The following is a 20,951-nucleotide window of genomic DNA, read 5'->3' on the forward strand; positions in this document are numbered from 1 at the left end:
CTTCCCTTTGTCCTCTTCTTACATCCATTCATAATTTAACTCGAGTGTTATTTGTGGAATTAAGTTCCTCTCTGTGGTGAAAAGTTTGTTGCGATGACCATTAATGTAGCCTAATTGTCAGTTAAAGTAATTAATGGTTTAGAACACCTGTAGAGTGACGTGACACTTGCATAGTTAAAAGTCAAAGTGGCGTTGCACTCTATATCAACACTCTACTTTGTCAGAAGTAACAATTGTATAATTTTACATACAATCTAGATGTTTTCTAACAAGTTTTTGATGTGGGCCCTGCTCACTTCTGGTATAAATCCGACATATATTTTTATGACATACATACCCCTCATATGGGATTGGAAATTCACTGTTCAGCCATGATTTCTACATCAGTGGAACTTAAAAGATGAAAAGTCAGGGTTGTGTGTGTGAGAGAGACAGAGAGCTGTCTGAATCTTAGTTGCTGACACCTTTTATTAGTCTGTAATGTTGTCTAATACCCACCTGACTGTCCTCAAGCTAATTTGTTATCTCTCTGCCTCTCATATCTTCCTTCAGCGTACTCACATTCTCGTCTAATCTCGCCCGCACACTGTACCTCTAATTCCTTTTCATTCCTTCTTGGCTTTGTTCTTTATGCCCTCTTTTTCTTCTCCTCTCATGTTAGCTGTATTCTTCTCTGCTATACTTATTATTCCTCCCCACCTCCATCCATACCACCATCCATGCCTGTTTGACTCCCTCTCCCCGTTTCTGTTGCTACCCAACATGTCACCCTGCTCTCTCTCCTGATAACCTATTTGCTTACCCTCCTGCTTCATGCTGCAGTGTTTCAGCTGTTCAGTCATGCTGAGATAATTCCTTGTTCTCTGTTAAATTAGACGGGATTTGAGCCGTTGAAGAGTGAAACTAGATGGACCTGTGACCTTTGACATGTTGCCCTCTAACCTTTCCTAGCCCTCCAGACCTCCTGTGTGCACTTAAGACCATTCCCACAGTGAAAGAATTTACTAAATGGGATGATTTGTAAACAGCTCTGCTGAAACTAATAACAGGTTAATGTCATTTTGCTGAATTCCAAAGGACTTCCATGTCTTTGAATGTATTTTGGAGGAATACAAACATTTGTCCACCATTTGGCATTTCAGTGGTGTAATACAAGTTCTAGACCTTTTTTTGCTTTAATTGTTTTTTAACATAGTTTCTAGTCCCCCTCCATTCAAAAAAATGTGTTTTTCTTATGATCATGTCCCCTAGAATATCTCACCTTGACTACAGTATACTGACTTGTATCTGTGCAAGATGTTTTCACATTCCTCTACTGAAGAGGGCAATGTCTGTGCACTATCCTAAAATCTGAGATTCAAACGGCCAAGTTAGATTAGGAACGTCACTAATATGAAAGCCAATCGCTGTCCAATATGGGAGATGCATATCAATGGGGGAACAGACTTCGATAAAACACTGGCAAAGAAACCTGGAGCCCCCTGCGTAGAGCGGATTTGTCATTACAGAAAGCATGAGTTTGCATAGTGAACATATTGACAGCAAACATGGTAGAATGTGCAGTTTTTGTACATAAACTAGACCCTGGAGCTTCCTTCCACTGTCTACCAAAAACATTATGTTTCAGAAACTCTAACAGGGTATTAGCCACTGCCAGCTAGCCTGCAAGCTAACAAGCGAGCAAACAACATAAATAAAAGATGTTGACTAAACTTGCCGTTATGCTAGTCACTGATTTTGGTGTGCAGCAGACTGCTCATCTGAGTCAGGGTCTGACTGAGACTCAAACATCTATGGCTTAATCCCACCGATGTTTCCTTTAATGCTAACATTAGCCATCTTGATGCGCCTTGCTGCTCTTGCACCAGTCACTCTAGTTCACTCGATTGACGGGCACAGTTGTTAGCATGGGAATGAGGTTAAACCCACTTTTTATAGCATCAAATAATAGTTTAAACCAAAATGATCAGAAAATTGAACACTTGATCATACAATAGCGTGATGAAAACTACCTACAATGAAAGAAACAATCATTGGGGAAAATGTATTTGACTTGTACTTTGAGTTTTTAGCTTGGCCCATGCCCCGTCTGCTAACATGGAGGTAGCAGGCTTTATGACCTATACTGTAGCCAGCCCCCAGGAGGCGATTGAGATGTTTTGGCTTCCCTTTGGGGAACTGTCATCAATCTGCATTATACAGTCTAAGGTTTCATCTGTCTGCCATTTTAGCCACTGGGGATGGACTGCAAAGAACTTACATTGATACTCTTTGGTGACAGGGGATAGCTATGAATAGCTGCCAGTGAAAACAAAGCACTATTCTCTTAATGTTTTGGTTGCCCAGTTTTAATAAGAGCCATCATTTTCCTGGGAGATTGTACCTGGTGGCAGACAGAATTGCACAGTGAAAGCCAGGCTTATAGGGAACCAATTCAAACACTGATGGTGACATTATTCTATAGCCGTTACATTGTGCAATCATGATTTACTTCGTAATGATTAATTAAAGAAAAAACTTGCCACTTTAAAGGTTTTCACTGAGAAGGATTTTGGCAGCATCACCTCATAATCACAGTAAGAGCCACTCTCAAGCTCTAAATGTTTGTTTTTTTACAGGTCAGTGTAAATGTGTGTGTAAACTTACTCTCCCCTCCTTACTCTCTCTCTGCCTTTCCTCTCATCATTCTCCAGGGTGGTGAGGAGGAGCGGCTGTGTCCGGTCATCATGTGCACGCGGGCCTATCCTGACCCCGTCCCTGAGTGCCAGCTGTTCCCGGGAGAGGTGGAGGACCCTGAGGAGGAGGTGGCAGACGAGAGCAGGGAGAGGGAATCAGACAGAGACAGTGCAGTGGAAAGTACCCAAGGGTCAGACACCTCTGACGGACTGATCAGACCTGGAGACAAGGAAGACTCACTGGGAGATCTCTTTTTCCCCGGGGAGAAGTAAGTATTGTTCTCCTGTTTACGCTTTCTATTCTCCTTGTTCCAATGCTGCATACAGAAGAGTATTCATGGAAATGAAAATTCATGGGGACAAATGTCTGTTTCTGCTTAGCTGAATGCTCCTCACTGCTGTTTTCTCAATCAGACTCTCTAAAATTCTCTGTCAGACTAAAAACATTATTTTCAAATGAAGGCCCAAGTCCCACGGCCACAGAACCATTTTTCCTCTCCCCACCACTCTTTTTGTATAATGAATCTGTCTGCAAGTGATATTTTGGGGAAATGTATCCTCTAAACTCAGTATACAAGGGGCTGCTTTTGTGATCATGTGTCATCATTCATTTTAGGTCAGAACCTGAAACATTTTGTACTCATAACCATGGGTGCAGATCTGATGACAAGTTTGGGGAGGACACAATCAGTTGTGATTTTTTTTAATTGCACGCGTGCAAATCATGCCCACAGAGCGCTTGAGATTCCCAGCATATTTCACGATTTCACAGAGGCTCATCACCAAGTCATTCAAAAAGCACTACAAAGAGAATCATATGCTTACCTTTACTGTTTATTTCTCTTAAACAGCCAGTAGTACATGGAACCAGCCATCACCCTCCTTTTCACTGCTTCGCTGTTAGTTAATGCTACTTCTAGTTTCAGGGTCTCAGGCATGTTATGTCCACTCACGTTCTCATCTCTCGCCTTTCACAGATTCCCATTTCTCCTCATCATCTTCCCTTTCTCCCAGTATATAGGACTACTGTATACATTTGTTCAATTTCAATCATTTAGGCTATTTAGAATTGGGGGGGGGGGCAATTTGTGTTTTTCAGAATTTGGGGGGACATGTCCCCCCATCCCCCCTGGGATCTGCACCCATGCTCCTAACATTACTTATAGAGTGCCTATGTTTTAATTTACCACCTAAAATGAATGAACTGAATACAGAGTGTAACTAAGTACAATGTCTCCTCCTCTTTTTCCTCAGGTGTGGTCAGACCAGCGTCTCAGTGACCTCTGACTTATCAACACGTTCCTCAGCTTCTCTGAACGAGGAGCAGTTTGAGGACTACGGAGAAGGGGAGGAACCAGACTACACTCCCAGCAGCCCCTGCCCAGACGACGAGACTCGGACCAACGGGTACTCGGACCTCGGCTCATCTGTTCCTTCCAGGTAAGAGAAACTTAGACAGAGAAGCATTGTTCACAGGGATTGCTTTTACATGCTTGTAGCCCATTATTTGAAACTTTGGCCGTGTTTCAGATGAACATCCAACACTGTAATGTTATATGTATGACAGAAAAAAAGGAAAAGCATAATAGGTCCACTTTAATGTTCTGCAAACAAGGGCAGAGTTGTTATTTAACACTGTAACTTCTATGTATTAAATGGGTGTGGAGACTGTCATCTGCTGCTTATGAGACAAGACTTATGGATTATCAGGTGGTTTGCCATCTCTGCCAATAATTTCCATGCTGACAACTGACTGTTCTTATTGACAGTGTTTTGGAGTGGTCAACTTGGTGGCAGTGTCAAATTTTGATGTCACGGCGACCACAATAAATGTCCAACATTTAAATGTTAAAACAGTGATTAGGTCTCTCCCCTGCCTCCTCCAAAGAAATGTTGTGTTTTGTCAAATTCTCTCAAACTCTGAATAGTTGTACTTTTTACCCAAGTAAGCTTGTTGCAACAGTAAGAGGAACTCCACACATGCTAATTGTGCAGCTAAGTGGATAATGACAGATGATTATTTACTTGTTTAAGATTGTTTTACTGATGACCTACTTTAGTTTGAATTTAATATCATGTTGTTTTGGGTGTAACAGGGCGTGATGTAGAGAACCTCCACACAAATCACAAGGAGAAGATGGTTACTGCAAAAATAGTTTTAATCAGCCGATAAACTGAAATAATTGTTTTCCAGCTTTCTGGGTGAATCATAGCACTTCTTCCAGGCCCAGTAGAACATGTTTTGTGGCCCAGCACCCACTGTGGTCCTCGGTTCAGAAAATTATACATTTCAGTTGTGTGTAGGCTTCTTTTCGGTTTGGTAAAGGTCAAGTTATGATAAAAATGTTGACCCGTTTCTGTAGCTTCAGCTGTGTTGAATAATATGGAGCTGAGGCTCCACTCTGCAGAATCATTACCTGACTCTTATTATTCTGAGTTTTGACTGTAGCAGTGTAGCTTAGGAGTTCTTGCCCTTAAGGCCACATTAATATTCATCAAAGGCTTGTGTTTAATGGGATTAAGTCTCCCGGCTGATAGAGTGGCAATACTGCTCTATGCTCCTTCCACGCATACCAAGCAGACAAAACTCGCCAAATGGAGTTGGCGTGGAGATTTAAATTCAAAATGAGGCCCGCATTTACAAGAAGTCTTAGACAGCTCAGCATGGGAAAAAAGTTTGAATAACTACAGTGTGAAGAAGTTTAAAGGTGCACTCTATTTTTAGCACAGTGTCCCCTAAACCAAGAATGAGTTTTAGGTTGAGTTCAGTGAGCTGGAAGAAAATAATGGTAGTTATTTGACACTTAAACAAAAATCATTGTGTGTATCTTCACAGACATGTCTTGCATTATGGCTTTTTCTTATTTTGGCAGAAGGACTAGTAATAGAGTCTTTGTTTTTTTGTCTTGCTTTAACTGTCTGCTACTCTCAACATACTGTAACACAGTATGAAGACATGATCATCTCACGGATGGTCAGAGCATGTTTTTTCTCCTTAGTCTTTGACATCTCTTTCTCCGTCTGTTTCAGTTTCAGTTTTTTATTGCACTCACGTGGTGTCTCAAACAGTCCTACGTTTACACATAATGCATCTTCTCAGTGTATTGAAAAGCTGTATATGTTTCTCTGTGTGTTAAAAGTGCGGGCCAGACTCCTCATAAGGTGCGTCAGCATTACACCGGTGAACTGATGGATGTCTACTGTTCCCAGTGCAGCAAAAAGGTCAACCTCCTAAATGACCTGGAGGTTCGCCTCAAAAACCTCAAGGCTAACAGGTAGGAGACACAAATGCACACAGACACACACACAGTATGACACAGGATATACACCCACCAAATGTCAGTTGTCAGGGTTTTTTTTTGTGTGGCCTTTTTCTGCCCTCAAATGTTTCCTGCTGACCACAGTACTCTTATTCTGACTGTAAGCCAGTCAAGTTGAGTCAAATCAAATCAGCATGTATTCGCTGACTGCAAATTTTTCCTGCCACTTGAATTCAAATTAAAGTCAATATAACTCCGTGTGGTGAAATATGCTGTAGCAGTCATGCAACGCCCAGCGCCATAAACAAAAGCTTCTACTTGAAAACCGGTAGGGTGACTCAATTCTGTGAGAAACTAGCATTAATCACCCCGGCAGGTAATTTTTAAACACAACAATGGTATATTAATAGACAATACCATAATTATCTATGACAGCAATGATACACCACCCTGTTTTTATGTGAGACAGACACAAATGTCAGCCATTATGTGTGAAGCACAGGAAACATTCAGATGGTTTTGAAGTTTATGATGACTGGAGAGGTCACTGTTTGCTTTGTGAGCTCTTTTTGTTTAGTATAATTTGATAAGCGTGTCTGAAGTGTTCGACCCCCGTTTCATGCACAAACACATCATCATCATTCACATGCGCACACACACACAAACACTAATTGACTGTTACATAAGGCTTTCACTCCTGTGCTTACCTCACCAACCATTGTAATAGGGAATCTATTATTGGAAACATAATCCGTGGTGACCATTAATAGCTCCACTGGCTACCTGCGAACACAAATGTACGCACACACAGAGTTAGTAAAGAACACTAAATGTTGTAGAATAATCTTTTTAAACTGTGAAGTCATTTTTTGTCTTACTTTGTCTTGTTACTTGGACGCTGTGCTGACTCTACAGGATTTCTCCCCAGGGAGAAACAGCTCCATAATCCAGCATGTCTCTCTAATAACAGCTATGCTTTCGCCTTATGAATAATGAAGTGCAGATGGACAGAAAGAGACAGTGGAAAGAGCAAGAGTAAGAGAGAATGAAAAGAAATCAATTGGAGAAATCAGGGCTGAATCATATCGGAAAATAATCAGAATAAATTGAAAATCAGATTTAGACCAATATTTCAATTACAACTTAAATTTTTTAAAATGTCCTTATCTTCCTCTCTCTTCTTTCTTATCTGCATTATTATTTTCGTTATTGAAAAATAAATATGAATCTTGTTTATCTCAGTACTGTAAGAAACATGTGCAACAACTGTTTCTGCTTCAGTTTCCAAAACATGGTCAGAATGTTGATGCCCACTCCAAGGCTAACACTCTACTTTACCAGCTCATCCACTGTAAAAGGGTCGTTTACATGCTGCGTTTTTTACACCCTCAAATCCTGTGTCAATGTAGATGCGCAGAAGACACGCTAAAAAGTGAGAGCGATACTGTTACGCCATGTAAGCACCCACTTTTCAGGACACAACAGCTGCGCCCTGAAATAGGCTAAACAAAGTTCAACTACAGGAACACAGCAAAGCGCACTATATGTCATGTGACAGGGAACAGCCAATCACAACCAGCATATCTTTTTCCTTTTCCCGTAAATATCAGTCTAGGGGAAATATGGGGGAGAAATTGTTCAATTTACTGCAAGGCTACTCAGAGCTTTGCAGTCAGTCCCATAGAAAATATTTTAATACATACACACTAATAAAACAACACCATCAAAGCTTACACATGGCATTTACAAGTAGTTTTCTTCATCTACTCATTCTCATATGTCACGTGGAGCGAAGGGCAGTATATGTGCGCATGAAGCCCAAGGGGCAAGGTGTTTCCAGTCCTCTGGTTGGTTGGATTGTGTTGCATTAAAAAAAAAAAAATCTATTACATCTCAATATAGATTTCAATTCACGTAGTCATTCAGCCTTGCTTCAAATGGGGTGAGCTCATAGGAAGTGGATACAGACTGATTAAGATGGTTGTGGGAATGGATTGTGATGAAGACAAATGAATATAAAACTGTAAAAAAAAAAATAAAAAATTTAAAGGCACCATATGCATAAATCCAAAGAATGGCTGACTTCAGGATAGACTTAATGGATTCTGAATGGACAGAGGAAGGAGCTTTTGCCATTAAGCAACATACAGTATTTAAAGGAGCACTTGTACTTGTCAGGCTCCTTAACACACAATTACTTACATTAAATTGGCCACAGTGAAGCATGAGTTATAAATATGGTTTGAAAAATAGGGGATTATTGAGGAAGACATGCTCGCGACCATGGAAATGAGAGTTCGTGTTAAACACAAAATGTTTGGTATCATTTGCCAGTCCAGTAAATATTGGTATTATGTTTATGTGAAAGATTCTTTCTCTACCACACTGTATGTCAAGGTGCTTCACTTTTGAGAACATCTGTGTCTAACTTATACATTTAATCATTTAGCTTATGGGAAGAAGCAACAGTGCAGGGTTTAAGTTTAGGAGCACAACCCCAGAAATGCACTGCTCATAATTTTAACCATGTAGAGCTCACACAGGTCACATGCATTTTACATGGAATGTTCAATAATAAATGTGTTTGTGCAAATGAAAGTTCAGTGATTAAAGATAACTTCTTCTAGCAGTAATTCTGCTCTGCAGTTTTAGCTTCTTAGACTTCTTCAAAGAGGGCATTAGGTTAAGTGAAACATTAGTTGCAAGGGAATCGTTTTGTCACTCAGGATTAAACACTGTAAAATTTAGCTTCATCTAAATGCTGAGAGGTTATGCAGGATGATCAGCCTCTGAGACACCATTGTCAAGTTATTTCTTGGTGAAGCCTCTTGATATTGTAACATTTTATAATGTGTTTTTTTCCACAACCGCTGTTTGCACTGAATGACATGCGTGTCTTTGAGCTTCTCCAGAGTTGGTACCAAAAAAATAGGATTGACACGACACAGATAGAAACACACCTAAACTGTTTCACATGGATGCAACAGTGATCATTCCTGTATTTGCACAGAGTAGATTTTTATCGAATTAGCCAACTTAAGTGTACACTGCTGATGCACCACCTCACCGTGAGTTGGTGCTAATGTTAGTTGAATGTCCACATCATACATTCATTTGTGTGGCCCTACAGTATGTTTGCTCGTTTGTGTTAATCCGATGTGAAACCCAGCACAGACAGCCACATCAGACTGAAAGACTCTTAGGGCTTTTGTCCCCCTGAGACAGTTGCTGAGCCAACAGAAACCCCGGCTCACTGAACCAGGAGTGAAATTGTGTTATCATTGACATGTCCTTCAGTGTTTCTTTCTCTCTCTCTGTCTGTCCTGCATGTCTGTCATACTGAATAGCCAAAATCTTAATTGCCATCAGCAGTTAGTTCTAGTGCGTCGTTGAGCTGCAAGTCTAGACGTATCCGTGGCAATTCACTGTAATAAAAATGTCTTGTCATTTTTGTGTTTTTCCCCTGTGTAGCCCCAACAGGAAAATCTCCAGCACTGCTTTTGGAAGGTAAGTCGCTCACCTGTTGTGTGTGCAAGTGTGCGTGCTTCTATGTGTGTCTACAGGGAAGGTCACTCACTTGTACTTTGTGTGTTTATGCACTATACAGCCCGTGCTGCACGTGTTTGCTCTATTTGTTGACATAGGCACACAAACACACACGCACGGCAAGATTAGTTATCACTGGGCTGCCTGACCATTGTGCCCTAACAGTCAGTTAATTAGTAACTGGTTATTCAGAGAAAATGCATGAAAATCTATATGGAATTAATCTGATCTGAAACCAGACGTGCTGTAAAATCTTTTGTTTTTGTTTCTGGAGTTGAGGGGAAAAAAAGAGTTCGGACATCAGCTTTTTTAGTGTCAGCCATGTATATCTCTTCATGGCCTGTTGATCTGAAGTAAGTGAAATGTTTTGTATCCAGGCTTCTGTCCTATTTTCACCCACAGTAACTGAGTTATAGTGACAGAGTGAAAATGGCCTGTCAGACCTGATCTATGTATTCAATATAAGGTTTGGCACTCTCTGCTCGTTCCCTCTTCTGTCCTCTCTGTCTGGTTTGATTACTTCTTCCACTTTATTGCTCTCTTTATCTGCTCTTCTGTTCTTTCTCCTTTCTGCTTCCTCTTTTTTTCATTTATCTCCTCTCCTCTTTCGTCTTTCCTCCTCTCCTTTCCATATTGCTAATCTCAGTAATGGATCAGAAGCCTGCTGTTCTCAAGTTATTTCCATCAGAGGAAAAAGATGGCAGCTGTAGTCACATCACGGCATGAATGTCACACTTGATTGTGTGACATAGTCAGCTATACGCACACCTGTGTGGGTGTCTGTTCGAGCATGTGTGTGTACTCATTTAGATTCTGTTTGCAGCAGCTTCTCTGCTTGGCACTGTCCTTATAGTTCTATACCATCCATGCAATCTTGCAGCAGGAGCACTGCAAAGCTGAGCTCATTTCCCCTCACTCTCTCTCTCACATACACATATATACAGTATATACTGGAAGTAAATGCTCTCAGATCCAGCTGGTCCTCACCTGGATCTATTCTGGGCAGATTCTTTAACTTTCTGTGTTTCTGTGTGTTTGAGCAGGCAGCTGCTTCACAACAGCAACTTGAGCAGCAGTAACGGCAGCACGGAAGACCTTTTCCGAGACAGCATTGACTCCTGTGACATTGATATCAATGAGAAGGTATGATTATGTTCATGTCCTTTAGTGCGCATGCCGTTGTGTTTGCTCATATGTTGATCAGTATCAGCAGGCCTTTTTGTAACTGAGCTTCTTTTTGAGCACTGAACAAATGCTTGTGGGAAGTAATAACTCTTCCTGTTTCTGTGTGACTACTGAAAACTCATAAAAGATTGAATATTTCTCACCTTCAGCATTTTTCAGCACTAAAATCACAGAGAGTGAAGAGTTGTTCCTGGTGGATGCACAGCTTAATTTTAGCACAATCCCTGTCAGGATTCCTCCTGTGTCTGCAAATTCAAGGAACAGGGTTAACATTTTTTAGCCTTTGAAACCTTGGGCATTACTCAGACAGAGTGCTGCAGGACAAAAAGCTAATGGGAGTTTCGGTGTTGTGTGCGATGACATTTAATCTCCCCGAAAACCTCTTTAGTCTCATTTTGCCTCTTATTAGCAACTACCTTTTTGTAAGACGCATAAAAGCTTCAAAATTTTAGAGTGGGGTATTTATTGATTTATTTTATGCAGCAGAACAAAACATGTAAATCTCTTGAGCTTGTGTTAACCGCAGATCTTATTTCAGGCATCAAACCAAAAACCCATTCACTTGGCCCATTGGCTTTTAGATGAGGGAGCCTGAAGCGCAAACATGCCAACTCATTTCTGTGTTTGAGGACTCATTCCTGCACCACTCTATGCTTGCAGTAGGAAGTAATAATAGCCCTTCCTGTTTCTGTATGACTACTAAAAACCCATAAAAGATTAAATATATCTCACCTTCAGCATTTAAGGGACTAAAATCACAGAGTGAGAAGAGCTGTTCCTGGTGGATGCACAGCTTAATTTTAGGATGAGCCCTGTCAGGATTCTTTTTACATCTGCAAATCCAAAGAATAGTGCTATTATTTTAAGCCTTTAAGACCCTCTGAGTTGCACAGCTACTTTTAGGAATTCTGGAAAGTGTTGTTGTTGTGTTTGGTTTGTTGAGGGATATTTCCTAGTTTTCAAACTGGCCAGCATTTTTCAGCATCTTCAGTCTCGAGATATAATCGTCACAGTGTTTACGTTTATGGTGCAAAGTCATGTTTTGATAAACTTTCTGTTTTTATCAGGTGACGTCTCTTGAGAAGAAGGTGGCAGAGCTTGAGAATGAGATTTTGATGAACGGGGATCTCAAGTCCAAGCTGAAGCAGGAGAACACACAACTAGTACACAGGTAGGGTCAGAAAACTGGATTTCATAAATACATATGATTTAGTAGAACAAATAACTTCTTGTTGTTGAAAAGGTTTTGTCCCTTGAACGACAAATTGTGTAGACATAAAGTAACAGAGTGTTGCAGCAATTTAGTCTTTATTACCACTCAGTTCACATTGATACTGTATTGAATGAATTTTGTGTGATGTGTTCATTGCCTCAGGGTTCATGAGCTTGAGGAGCAGCTGAAAGACCAGGAGACGCGAGCAGAACAAAATCTGCAGGAGGAGCTAAGACGACACCGAGAGTCCTACAGCAAGATGGAGAGAGACAAGAACACACAGATAGAGCTGCTGACCAACCGGTGAGAAACAGACAGATAATTACGCACACTACACATACTTGGATGTTTTTTATTTATATGCAAATGTGTGAATTCATTAAAGAGATGCTGAGATGCTGTTTTGATTATGGACAGCTGGATTGTGGCTCTTAAATCCCCAGGGTATGGACATTGACATGCCTGCCTGTTCAGAGAAAGTGCAGAATGTAAAACTGTATGCTAAACACAGCTCAGAGATTCCTCCTGGGGTTAGTCAGTTGCCTGTGGAGCTACAGCATATACTGTGGACGTTTGCTTAAACCGCTGCCTTAGCTTAATAAAAGACACACTCAGCTTTTATATAAAAGTAAACTGATGTCCAGAGTGTTGTGTTTTTAGAGTCAAGCAGCTGGAGGAGGACAACAGTGAGATGAGTCTCAGCATGTGTCGGCTCAAATCACAGACAGAGAAACTGGATGAGGTAAGTGTTGTTTACTTTTTGTATTTCTTCCTATGTTTGCTTTCTTTTATCTTGTTTGTCGTTTCTTTTTGTGTCCTTGACATACATTGAAGGGGGAACTCCACCAATTTTGTTTACAAGTTGTGGAGAGTACTACTGCATGTGTGAAAAAGTTGTATAAAGCCTTTTGTGGTTCAGACCTGAACTGTTGACAGAAGGGTTGTATTATGGGTAATGTAGGCACCAGGTTTTGAATAGAAGGAGAACGTATGGGGGGAAGAGCATATCTCTTATTCTGCTGCATTGATTTTGATCATTTTTACTTTGAACTGTCCATTGCGAGTCCAGCTGATGCTCCTAACCTGTATCAGCTCTCCAGTTAACTATCTGTTTCTCTTCCTCACATGCAAGGTCTTTGTAATTTCCATTTCCACACTTGTCAACACAGCCCCACTGCCCTTTTAAAAAATGGCAGTTTCCCTCATAGTTGAGTAATGTTCAACATACATACACACGCACACACAGACCACAGATAATGGAGAACTATATTTTATTTATGAGATGAGATGTTAGAAACAGCCACTGGGGGCTGAATCACACCTCTATATTGAAACAGTGCTATGCAAATGCCACCAAAACCGATAGCTGTCAACTCTTGCTCACATAATACGAACGTGTGACCGAAGGTGTCACAGAAATGAGTCAGAAAACTTGTCTCTGTATGGAAACACTTGTCAGTGAAATTTTCATGTATAAATGTACACTGAAAGCCTTTTTGTACCAAACACCTGTTTTGCTTATATTTATGCATGCAGAAGTTTCTATACATGTGCATGTTTTGGTGGGTTTGTAAATTTTGAATGATTGCATACTCTAAATGGAATGTCTTTCTCATAATGTATGAGTTTATGTGTGCTTGTCTGATTTGACATAACTGAAACATGTAAATAACACAAACTTTAAACTGTAACTGTCTGTGTATCTGTCGTTCCTCAGGAGAAGCAAAGGATGACAGACAAGCTAGAGGACACCAGTTTACGCCTGAAGGACGAGATGGACCTCTACAGGAAAATGATGGACAAACTGAGACAGAACAGACAGCAGTTCCAGAAAGAAAAGGACGCCATGCAGGAGGTGGGAGGGACTATTTTATGCAACCACACGCATGCACAGAGTGGGTTGTGTGTTCTGCTGCTCACTCTGTTCTCTTTCACTCCTCTCTCTCTCTCTCGCTGCCTCATACACCTACGCCTACACCTTCAAAATACTGCACTGGCATTATATAACTTCGCTCATCCGTCCTTTCTCTGTGTGTAGCTGATAGAGGACCTGCGTCGAGAGCTGGAGCACTTGCAGCTCTTCAAGCTGGAGGCAGAGAGGCCCGGCCGCAGTCGCAGCTCTTCCTCCGGGCTGGCAGACTTCAACAGCAGGACCAGGGAGGTGGAGCTAGAGCACGAGGTCAAGAGGCTCAAACAGGTACTGATAAAAGACTGTTCAAACGTCTTTGTTGTGCATAGGCAGGTCAATGTAGCGACTGAGTTTGTTTTAAGATGCAGCGATAATACGCTTTCACATTAATTTTAGAGAGTGGGAAGTAAAATGGCACCTGTTGTACAGCTTTGGTTTGAAAGCACTGAAGCAGGTTGAATGAAGCCTTTTATCTACAAATACCTGATTTGTTACAGAGTACTTGTCATGGTTGCTTTTTTTTTTTTTTTCAAAGCAGCTGCAGCAGTATCTTGGCTGATCAGTTGTTTTTAATTCACTTGCTGCACAAATTACTTGTTTTCCTATCCTTGGTTTCTAAAGTGTGTCTTAATTTTACACATTTTTTATGGAATACAGGTTTGTTTTATTCATTTAAGGCTTTTTTAAAATATATTTTTCGCCATTTAACATGACTGACCGCCATGCTACTTACTCTTTACAATTATTTTACACACAATGGCATCAAGTGCACTATTTTCATAAACCAAGCCCCACTCTTGTTGTTTATCATGGCTGCATATGCTAAGTGGTTGACATTGAAACAGGGTGGGTTTAGGCAGAATATGTTATCATGCAATACCAATGTGGTTTTGTTCCGGTAACATTCAGAGCCAATCACACTGGCTTCTTATTCCCTTAATATCCCCTTTAACAGCAGCACCATCCTCCACATGCTGTACTGATAGTCTGGTGATGGACTTTAACCCAACTGCAGAGTACACATGTTCTCTATATTTTCCACCATTCTTTAGTTTCTGTATTCCCAGATACAGTGACATTTGCCTCGAGGTATCTGCCTGCCAGATATAAATGTCATGTTACTGTTCCCAGTCCCGCAAAGTGAACAGACCTGGTGCAAAGTAAACATTAGAGTCAAGGGAGTGGATGAATGTTCTCTCTGATAAGACTAGTAAAAATAGATGTTAATACTATTTGAAGTTGTGTAGAAGCCTGTTTCTGACTCATTTTCATGACATGTAATGTTATGCATTAGAAATTATGCTTCCAAGTTCCTAAGCTAATGGAAAACGCCATTCAAAAAGCCGAAGTTACTAAAATGACTCAGCTTTGAATAAACTCTGTGTAGTCAGTTAGAAGTGGGGATTTGCACAGTGTGTCTATCTTATCAGGTACTAAGATTGTAAAGTCCATGTCCCCCTGTAGCCACACACCAGGCTTGTCACATTACGTCCAGACAAACAAGAAGGTGAATGATAATAATGGTTTTATTCCAGCTTCAATCTGCAGATTCTTCTTTTTTCTGTTTTTGTCTCTGAACATTTCAACTTCTTATCCTGAGCTACTTCCTCCAGTTTAGATTTAGAACAATTTGATTGTGCTTGGATGAACAAATTACGTAGCTGTACGTCTACCTTGAAAGACACTGCCCTGTGACATCCATTAGGATTAGCTCACTATCTTATGCTTGCCTGTGCACTTCTGTAAATGTCTGTATGTGTGTGTGCAGCGATTTGTGTCCCAGGACTTTCTTCCCCCTGAACTCCAGCACCTGGTGTTGTCTGGGGCTCGGCTCCGTCCTGGTCTGATGGTAAAATTGCTTCCGTGACCTTTGACCTCCCAATTAACCACTAATCACAATGGAGTAGAGTGAACTTGCCCAAGCTGAATTGGGGTCAGTGCTGCAATTCCCTCACTAATGGTCGAGGACCAGGCGAGGGAAAAGCAAACTGACCTCTTGTCGGCACTCAAAGGCAACTTAATCATGGAGCTTTCATAACACACCAGACAAAGCAGGGGAGCAGTTTGTTCTGTAACACGTATAACCCACGTTACGTCCCATAGGTGTTGCCAAAATAGATTGCTGTGTTTGCTGCTGGATGAGGTGCAAAGTGCAGTGTTTTGTGGTATGGGTTGAGTGAGGCTTGAGTAGCAGCCATCTTTTGAAAAGCATTATCACCGCTGCGCTGATACACTTTTGTGGTCCAGATCTCATTCTCTGTCTCTCTCTCCTCTACTATTCTGTACTTTTAGGAGAACCAGAAGCTGAAGGAGCAGAACGATGATCTTAACGGTCAGATCCTCAGCCTCAGTCTGTATGAAGCCAAGACACTGTTTGCCACGCAGACCAAGGCCCAGTCTCTAGCTGCTGAGATAGAAAATGCCTCCAGAGACCAGGTAAAATGAGAAAAATGTTCACAGTGTAGTTTATTCTTGAACACGTGTGTGTCTATGTTGTCTTTGTTGCCTGTTATACAAACCACCAAGCTTCTTAAATGGGATTTAATTTGAACAATGTTAATGATGCTTTACATACAGTAGTTAGAGAGTAACTGTATTTCTAGGACTCTGACCAACACCATGGAAACAAGCTGTCCATGCCTAAAATGGGACAACACAGTGTCGGCAGGTCCTTAAAAAAGTCCTTGAATGTCTTAAATTCAATTTTATAAATATTAGCCCTTAAAAGTCTTAAATAGTCTTGACTTTGTATTTTTGAGGTCTTACTTGCCACAAACATTTGATCTAATTTAATATATCCATCTTTTAATTTCTTTATGTCAAAATGAGTCGGGCTGTTCGGCATGAAAGTCCACTATTTTTTCTTTCTTTCCTTTTTTTTCCCAAATCTTTTTATTGAGTTTTCTTCAGACATGACGATGTCAGTACAGTAAATCCAGGACATGGCAAAGCATCTGTGAGAGACAAAACAATAGAAAAAATGAACCATCCACCCTCCCACCGCCCCATGTTGGTCATGGTCACAAAATAAATCAATAGGCCTAAATAAGAATAAAAATAAAATAATGAGATAAAAACTTAAAAATTATAGGCATATAGTAGAGTAGACAACAGGTACAGAGGATCATGGGGAAGGAATAGTGAGGAACCCTCTTTCCCCCTGTAATGGGCTCCATCTCAGGAACACTATCAGCATCAGGAATAAAAGTGAGGTCACTAATAAAGTCTTGTAGGGGACTCAAGGTGTGAAAGTCTACATTTCTGATGTGACAAATATTTAAACCTACCACTAAGCTTAACACTCTATAGATTAACCTAACTCACTCTAACAACCACATTCCTAACATAATACCCACCTCTGCACAGGACTATATACTACTTACCTTTATACTTACCTGCAATGCTTGAGTAAGAACAAGGTGATTTCTCCAAATATCAATCTTAAATTTGGTTGAAAGTGATTTTGAAAAGGTCTTAAAAATAACAAATGTAAGTGTCTGTTACATGTAGACACCCTGAAAAGGCACTCATTTTTACCTTTAGGTGCATTAGGGCTGAAACAACTCAGTCACTAGAAAATGGAATGGTAACTATTTGGGTAATGGATTATTGCTGGTCTTTTTTTAAGCAAAAATGCCAAATATTCTCTGGCTCCACCTCCTTTAATGTGTGGTTTTGCTGCTTTTCTTTGTTTTGTGTCTTAGAAAACAGATTTTTTTTAGTGTTTTGGACTGTTGGTTAGACAAAACAAGCAAATTGATCAAAGGACTTGGGGCTGTAGGGAATTGTGATGGGCATTGTTTTCCATTTTATAACATTTTATAGACCAAATTATTAATTAACTGATCAAAAAATAAGAGAGTCAAGAGCTTAATCAGTAATTAAAACATTCACAGAGACTCACAAAGAATGTGAGATGCTCCAGCAATTCAAATTTGCAATAGGCCGCCGTTTTCATGACAGTGTGACATAACGTCTGTTATGCACAACATTGTTAGATGATGCCTTTATTTAAGGTGCAAAAGCTCCGAAAATTGTCATTGTTCCAAAAAAAAAAAAAAGGAAAAAAATTTGGTCCCGTTTTCGTTTTCGCGAAAGATTTACGTTCTGGTAAAAGCACTTTTGACAAGAACAGAAGTTAAAAAATTATATTGAGGTGTCAATAAATCACACTAAAACAATGCCCCAGGTGTTTAAAGGCCAAAAGTGGCATTTCTGTATACATAACAATTAATGCGCCTGATTATTACAGGTGTACCCCTAAAAAAGAATTTGAATATAGCCAAGACTATATACAGAATTAAATATCTGTAGCAAAGTAAAACTAAGAGACTCTTGTGCTACAATATATGTTGATGAACTATAATGAAAATGTGTGTTATACATTTCTCCCACCAGTTAATGGAAGCCCTGAAGGAGCAGGAGGAAATCAACATACGTCTGCGACAGTACATGGACAAAATCATCTTGTCCATCCTGGACCACAACCCCTCCATCCTGGAGATCAAGGGCAACTAGCAGTGACTCAACTGGAGTGAGAGTCGTTCCCAGTCTCGGGAGAATGAGGATCATTCCAGTTGTTCGATCAGAACCTGCAACCCGAGTCAGGAATCTGTACAGGAAAGCGGAGAGAGCCAGAGCCAGGCTTAGAAACTGGAACTTAGAAATAGACACACATTGCCCCCTGCTGTTTGTGGCAGGAACAGAAAGGGAGTTTTCTCAACCAGGGATTGCTCTCTGGCAGCAGGTCATACTACTGTGACTCTTTGACTTGATCGACCCTGCTCTGTTTTTATTTGCTGTCTATGCTGTGAACTGTAGTTACTGTAACAACTTTGAGATCATATGATAAAACAGGTGATTTCTTCCCAGGAATATCCTGCGCTCAACATGCTTTGAGGATCGACGAAGTTGCTCCATGCAGTACACTGGACATTTGTACTTTGGCATAAAAACTGGAAGGATGTAACAAACGTGATGGGGGTTCTGCTGTATCCTGGTGTAATATTAGCTGTATTATCCACAGATAGACAGTTTGGTGTGATGTTTTAGGAAAATACGGTGAGACAGACGAACAATTCGGCAAGCAGACTGTAAACCCGACTCTTAGAGGCATGAAGGCAGACCAGTCGAGTGTTGCCTGATCTGTAAACTGCCCATCTTTTCTCCTCTGTAGGTGTTCTCTGAAGAATGCATTTGATGACATATTTGTACAGGCACGTTTAAAGAGAGGATAGAGAAAAGTGTCAAAAGTGGTTGGAGAAAGAAAACAATGAGAACCCCTATAACTTCAAAGGAAGCAGGAGGTTTTGAAAGAAGTGGGGCATCAGATGATGGACTGTGTATGCAAGCAAAGGAGGGTTTTAGTGAAGTCGGTAATGGTTAATTGAAGGTGAAATTGTTTAACTCCTGAGAACATGTCTTCCAGTAACCTTGCAACAGCACTTGCAGTGTCAATCAGTCCACTGAGAAGTGGCCCTTAGTTGGTTCAGGCGAGTGTCACTTTATGGAGCAGAAGCTGCAACCAAGGAGTGTCTTTAAACTGTAACTTCCATGGCTGCTATTTGCTAGCAATGCGTTGGCTTGAGAAGGTACACTGTTGCTAGCAATAGACCCAATGATGTTGCACAGAAATGTAAGGATATGAATGTACAGGGTGTATGGTGGATTCATGTTGGAGTGACTGGTAGCCATTGTAACATGGTTTACTGAATCATCTCTTTATGCTCAGTGAAATCAACTCAGATATTGTACGTGAGCATGCACTGGAAACTCACTTTTTGGTACAAAACAACTGGATTAGCAATCTCATTGAAGCCTACAGATTGTTTTTAAAGCCCTCTGAAACTCTCTAATACTGTAAATATAATGAATGTACAACTGGATATTTCACATTCTGTGAGGCCAAAAAGGCTTTTTGACTTTAAATCTCAGTAATTGGTTTTGACACGTGGTAACACACACGTACAGTATTCAGTGCTGTAATGAAGAGGGCATTGTTTAGGGGAAAGAAAACAATTACAATCTGCTGTATTATGTAATTCTTCTAAACTTGAGTTTTGCTTCCTTGCACAAAAAAAAAAACTTTTCTTTTGCATGGTTCACCTTTTCTTCTGTGTGTGCCTTTTGAGGACATTTTTCAAGACGATGTTGCTATAGATTTACATAGTTTTTTGAAGGTACATTCTATGTCCACGTCTGACATATTTTCTTGACTTGTAAATGTTGTAATTAAATAGTGATGATTTGTATTCATGTGCCACTCACCACTCTTTTTCAGATTAATACTATGAAAACTATTTTATACAGTTTTATCAAGAAAGAACTTGCTTAGGTGTCCTGTTAGAAAAGCAGTAGGCTATAGCACAACGCTTTGTATGGTATGCAGGCCAGGTTAGCATTTTGGGAATATTTTGTCAATGTAATAATTTTTATGCATTTGGGGATGCTTTCTTTCATTTCTCAATTTATTTTGTTAGTCATGGTAAGTCCATTGCTTTTCAACCTGCTTCAAAATGGCTTTTTATATGGTTGTAAACTGTCTTCCTAACTTAAACTAAATGGTGAGCATTAAGAGCAATATTAACTTATTTACCAATACCTGCTGATTTGTGTCTTGTTTTGCTTCACAAATCGTTTCACTCTTTAGCTGCTCATGCCATTCTAGATTAAAGAATGAATAAATAAACAGTACATTAAACTGTAAAATTTGTCACAAATCCATTTCTTGTAGCTCCTATATTTTGAGTCATTAGGGCTTTCCAATGTGATGTAGTCACCATGAACAGCAATTAAAAATGGCTTTGGCAGTGATGCTGTCGTGTGAAATGTATCATTTTGAATTAAGTTACAAATTACAGGTAAAAAAACTCCTCCTGAATATCTGGATTTTGAGTTAGAGAAAAAATCTGAGCACACTATAGCAGGTGCTGGGTTCGTGGCCTGTGAGAACAGTGCTGGAGAAACACTGATTTGTAATGTGAAACTGCTTTGTTCAGTTTTTAGCAGTTTTAATCACCTTCTTTGTTTTGGAAAAAAAGAAACTTCTGCAGATAATTTGGCTCCCAGTGAAAACCACCTGAGCAATTAACACTGAAGGGATTCTAATCTTGAAGTTTCAGTTGCTTGCATCTGCATTCCTCAACACTAGACGCCACTAAATC

General features: G+C 40.2%; 1 protein-coding gene across 5 annotated transcripts in view; it reads left to right on the forward strand.

The window, feature by feature from the left end:
* The window catches only part of rab11fip4b (RAB11 family interacting protein 4 (class II) b), a 73,016-nt gene extending 52,415 nt beyond the window's left edge, over positions 1-20,601 (forward strand). For 3 of the 5 annotated variants that reach the window (XM_033624523.2, XM_078165068.1, XM_033624524.2), the window contains 13 exons: positions 2,694-2,944; positions 3,930-4,115; positions 5,816-5,950; positions 9,407-9,442; positions 10,525-10,624; positions 11,734-11,837; positions 12,042-12,182; positions 12,540-12,621; positions 13,597-13,734; positions 13,918-14,076; positions 15,557-15,637; positions 16,081-16,224; positions 18,187-20,601. In XM_033624523.2, coding sequence (XP_033480414.1) covers positions 2,694-2,944; positions 3,930-4,115; positions 5,816-5,950; positions 9,407-9,442; positions 10,525-10,624; positions 11,734-11,837; positions 12,042-12,182; positions 12,540-12,621; positions 13,597-13,734; positions 13,918-14,076; positions 15,557-15,637; positions 16,081-16,224; positions 18,187-18,306 — 1,677 coding nt within the window. In that variant the 3' untranslated portion in view covers positions 18,307-20,601. The remainder of the gene's footprint in view (positions 1-2,693; positions 2,945-3,929; positions 4,116-5,815; positions 5,951-9,406; positions 9,443-10,524; positions 10,625-11,733; positions 11,838-12,041; positions 12,183-12,539; positions 12,622-13,596; positions 13,735-13,917; positions 14,077-15,556; positions 15,638-16,080; positions 16,225-18,186) is intronic. The other 2 variants (XM_078165058.1, XM_078165066.1) reach the window with 1 other exon arrangement.
* The last annotated feature ends 350 nt before the right edge of the window (positions 20,602-20,951 follow it).

Source organism: Epinephelus lanceolatus, chromosome 3 (assembly GCF_041903045.1).
Source record: "Epinephelus lanceolatus isolate andai-2023 chromosome 3, ASM4190304v1, whole genome shotgun sequence".
NCBI lineage: Eukaryota > Metazoa > Chordata > Actinopteri > Perciformes > Serranidae > Epinephelus > Epinephelus lanceolatus.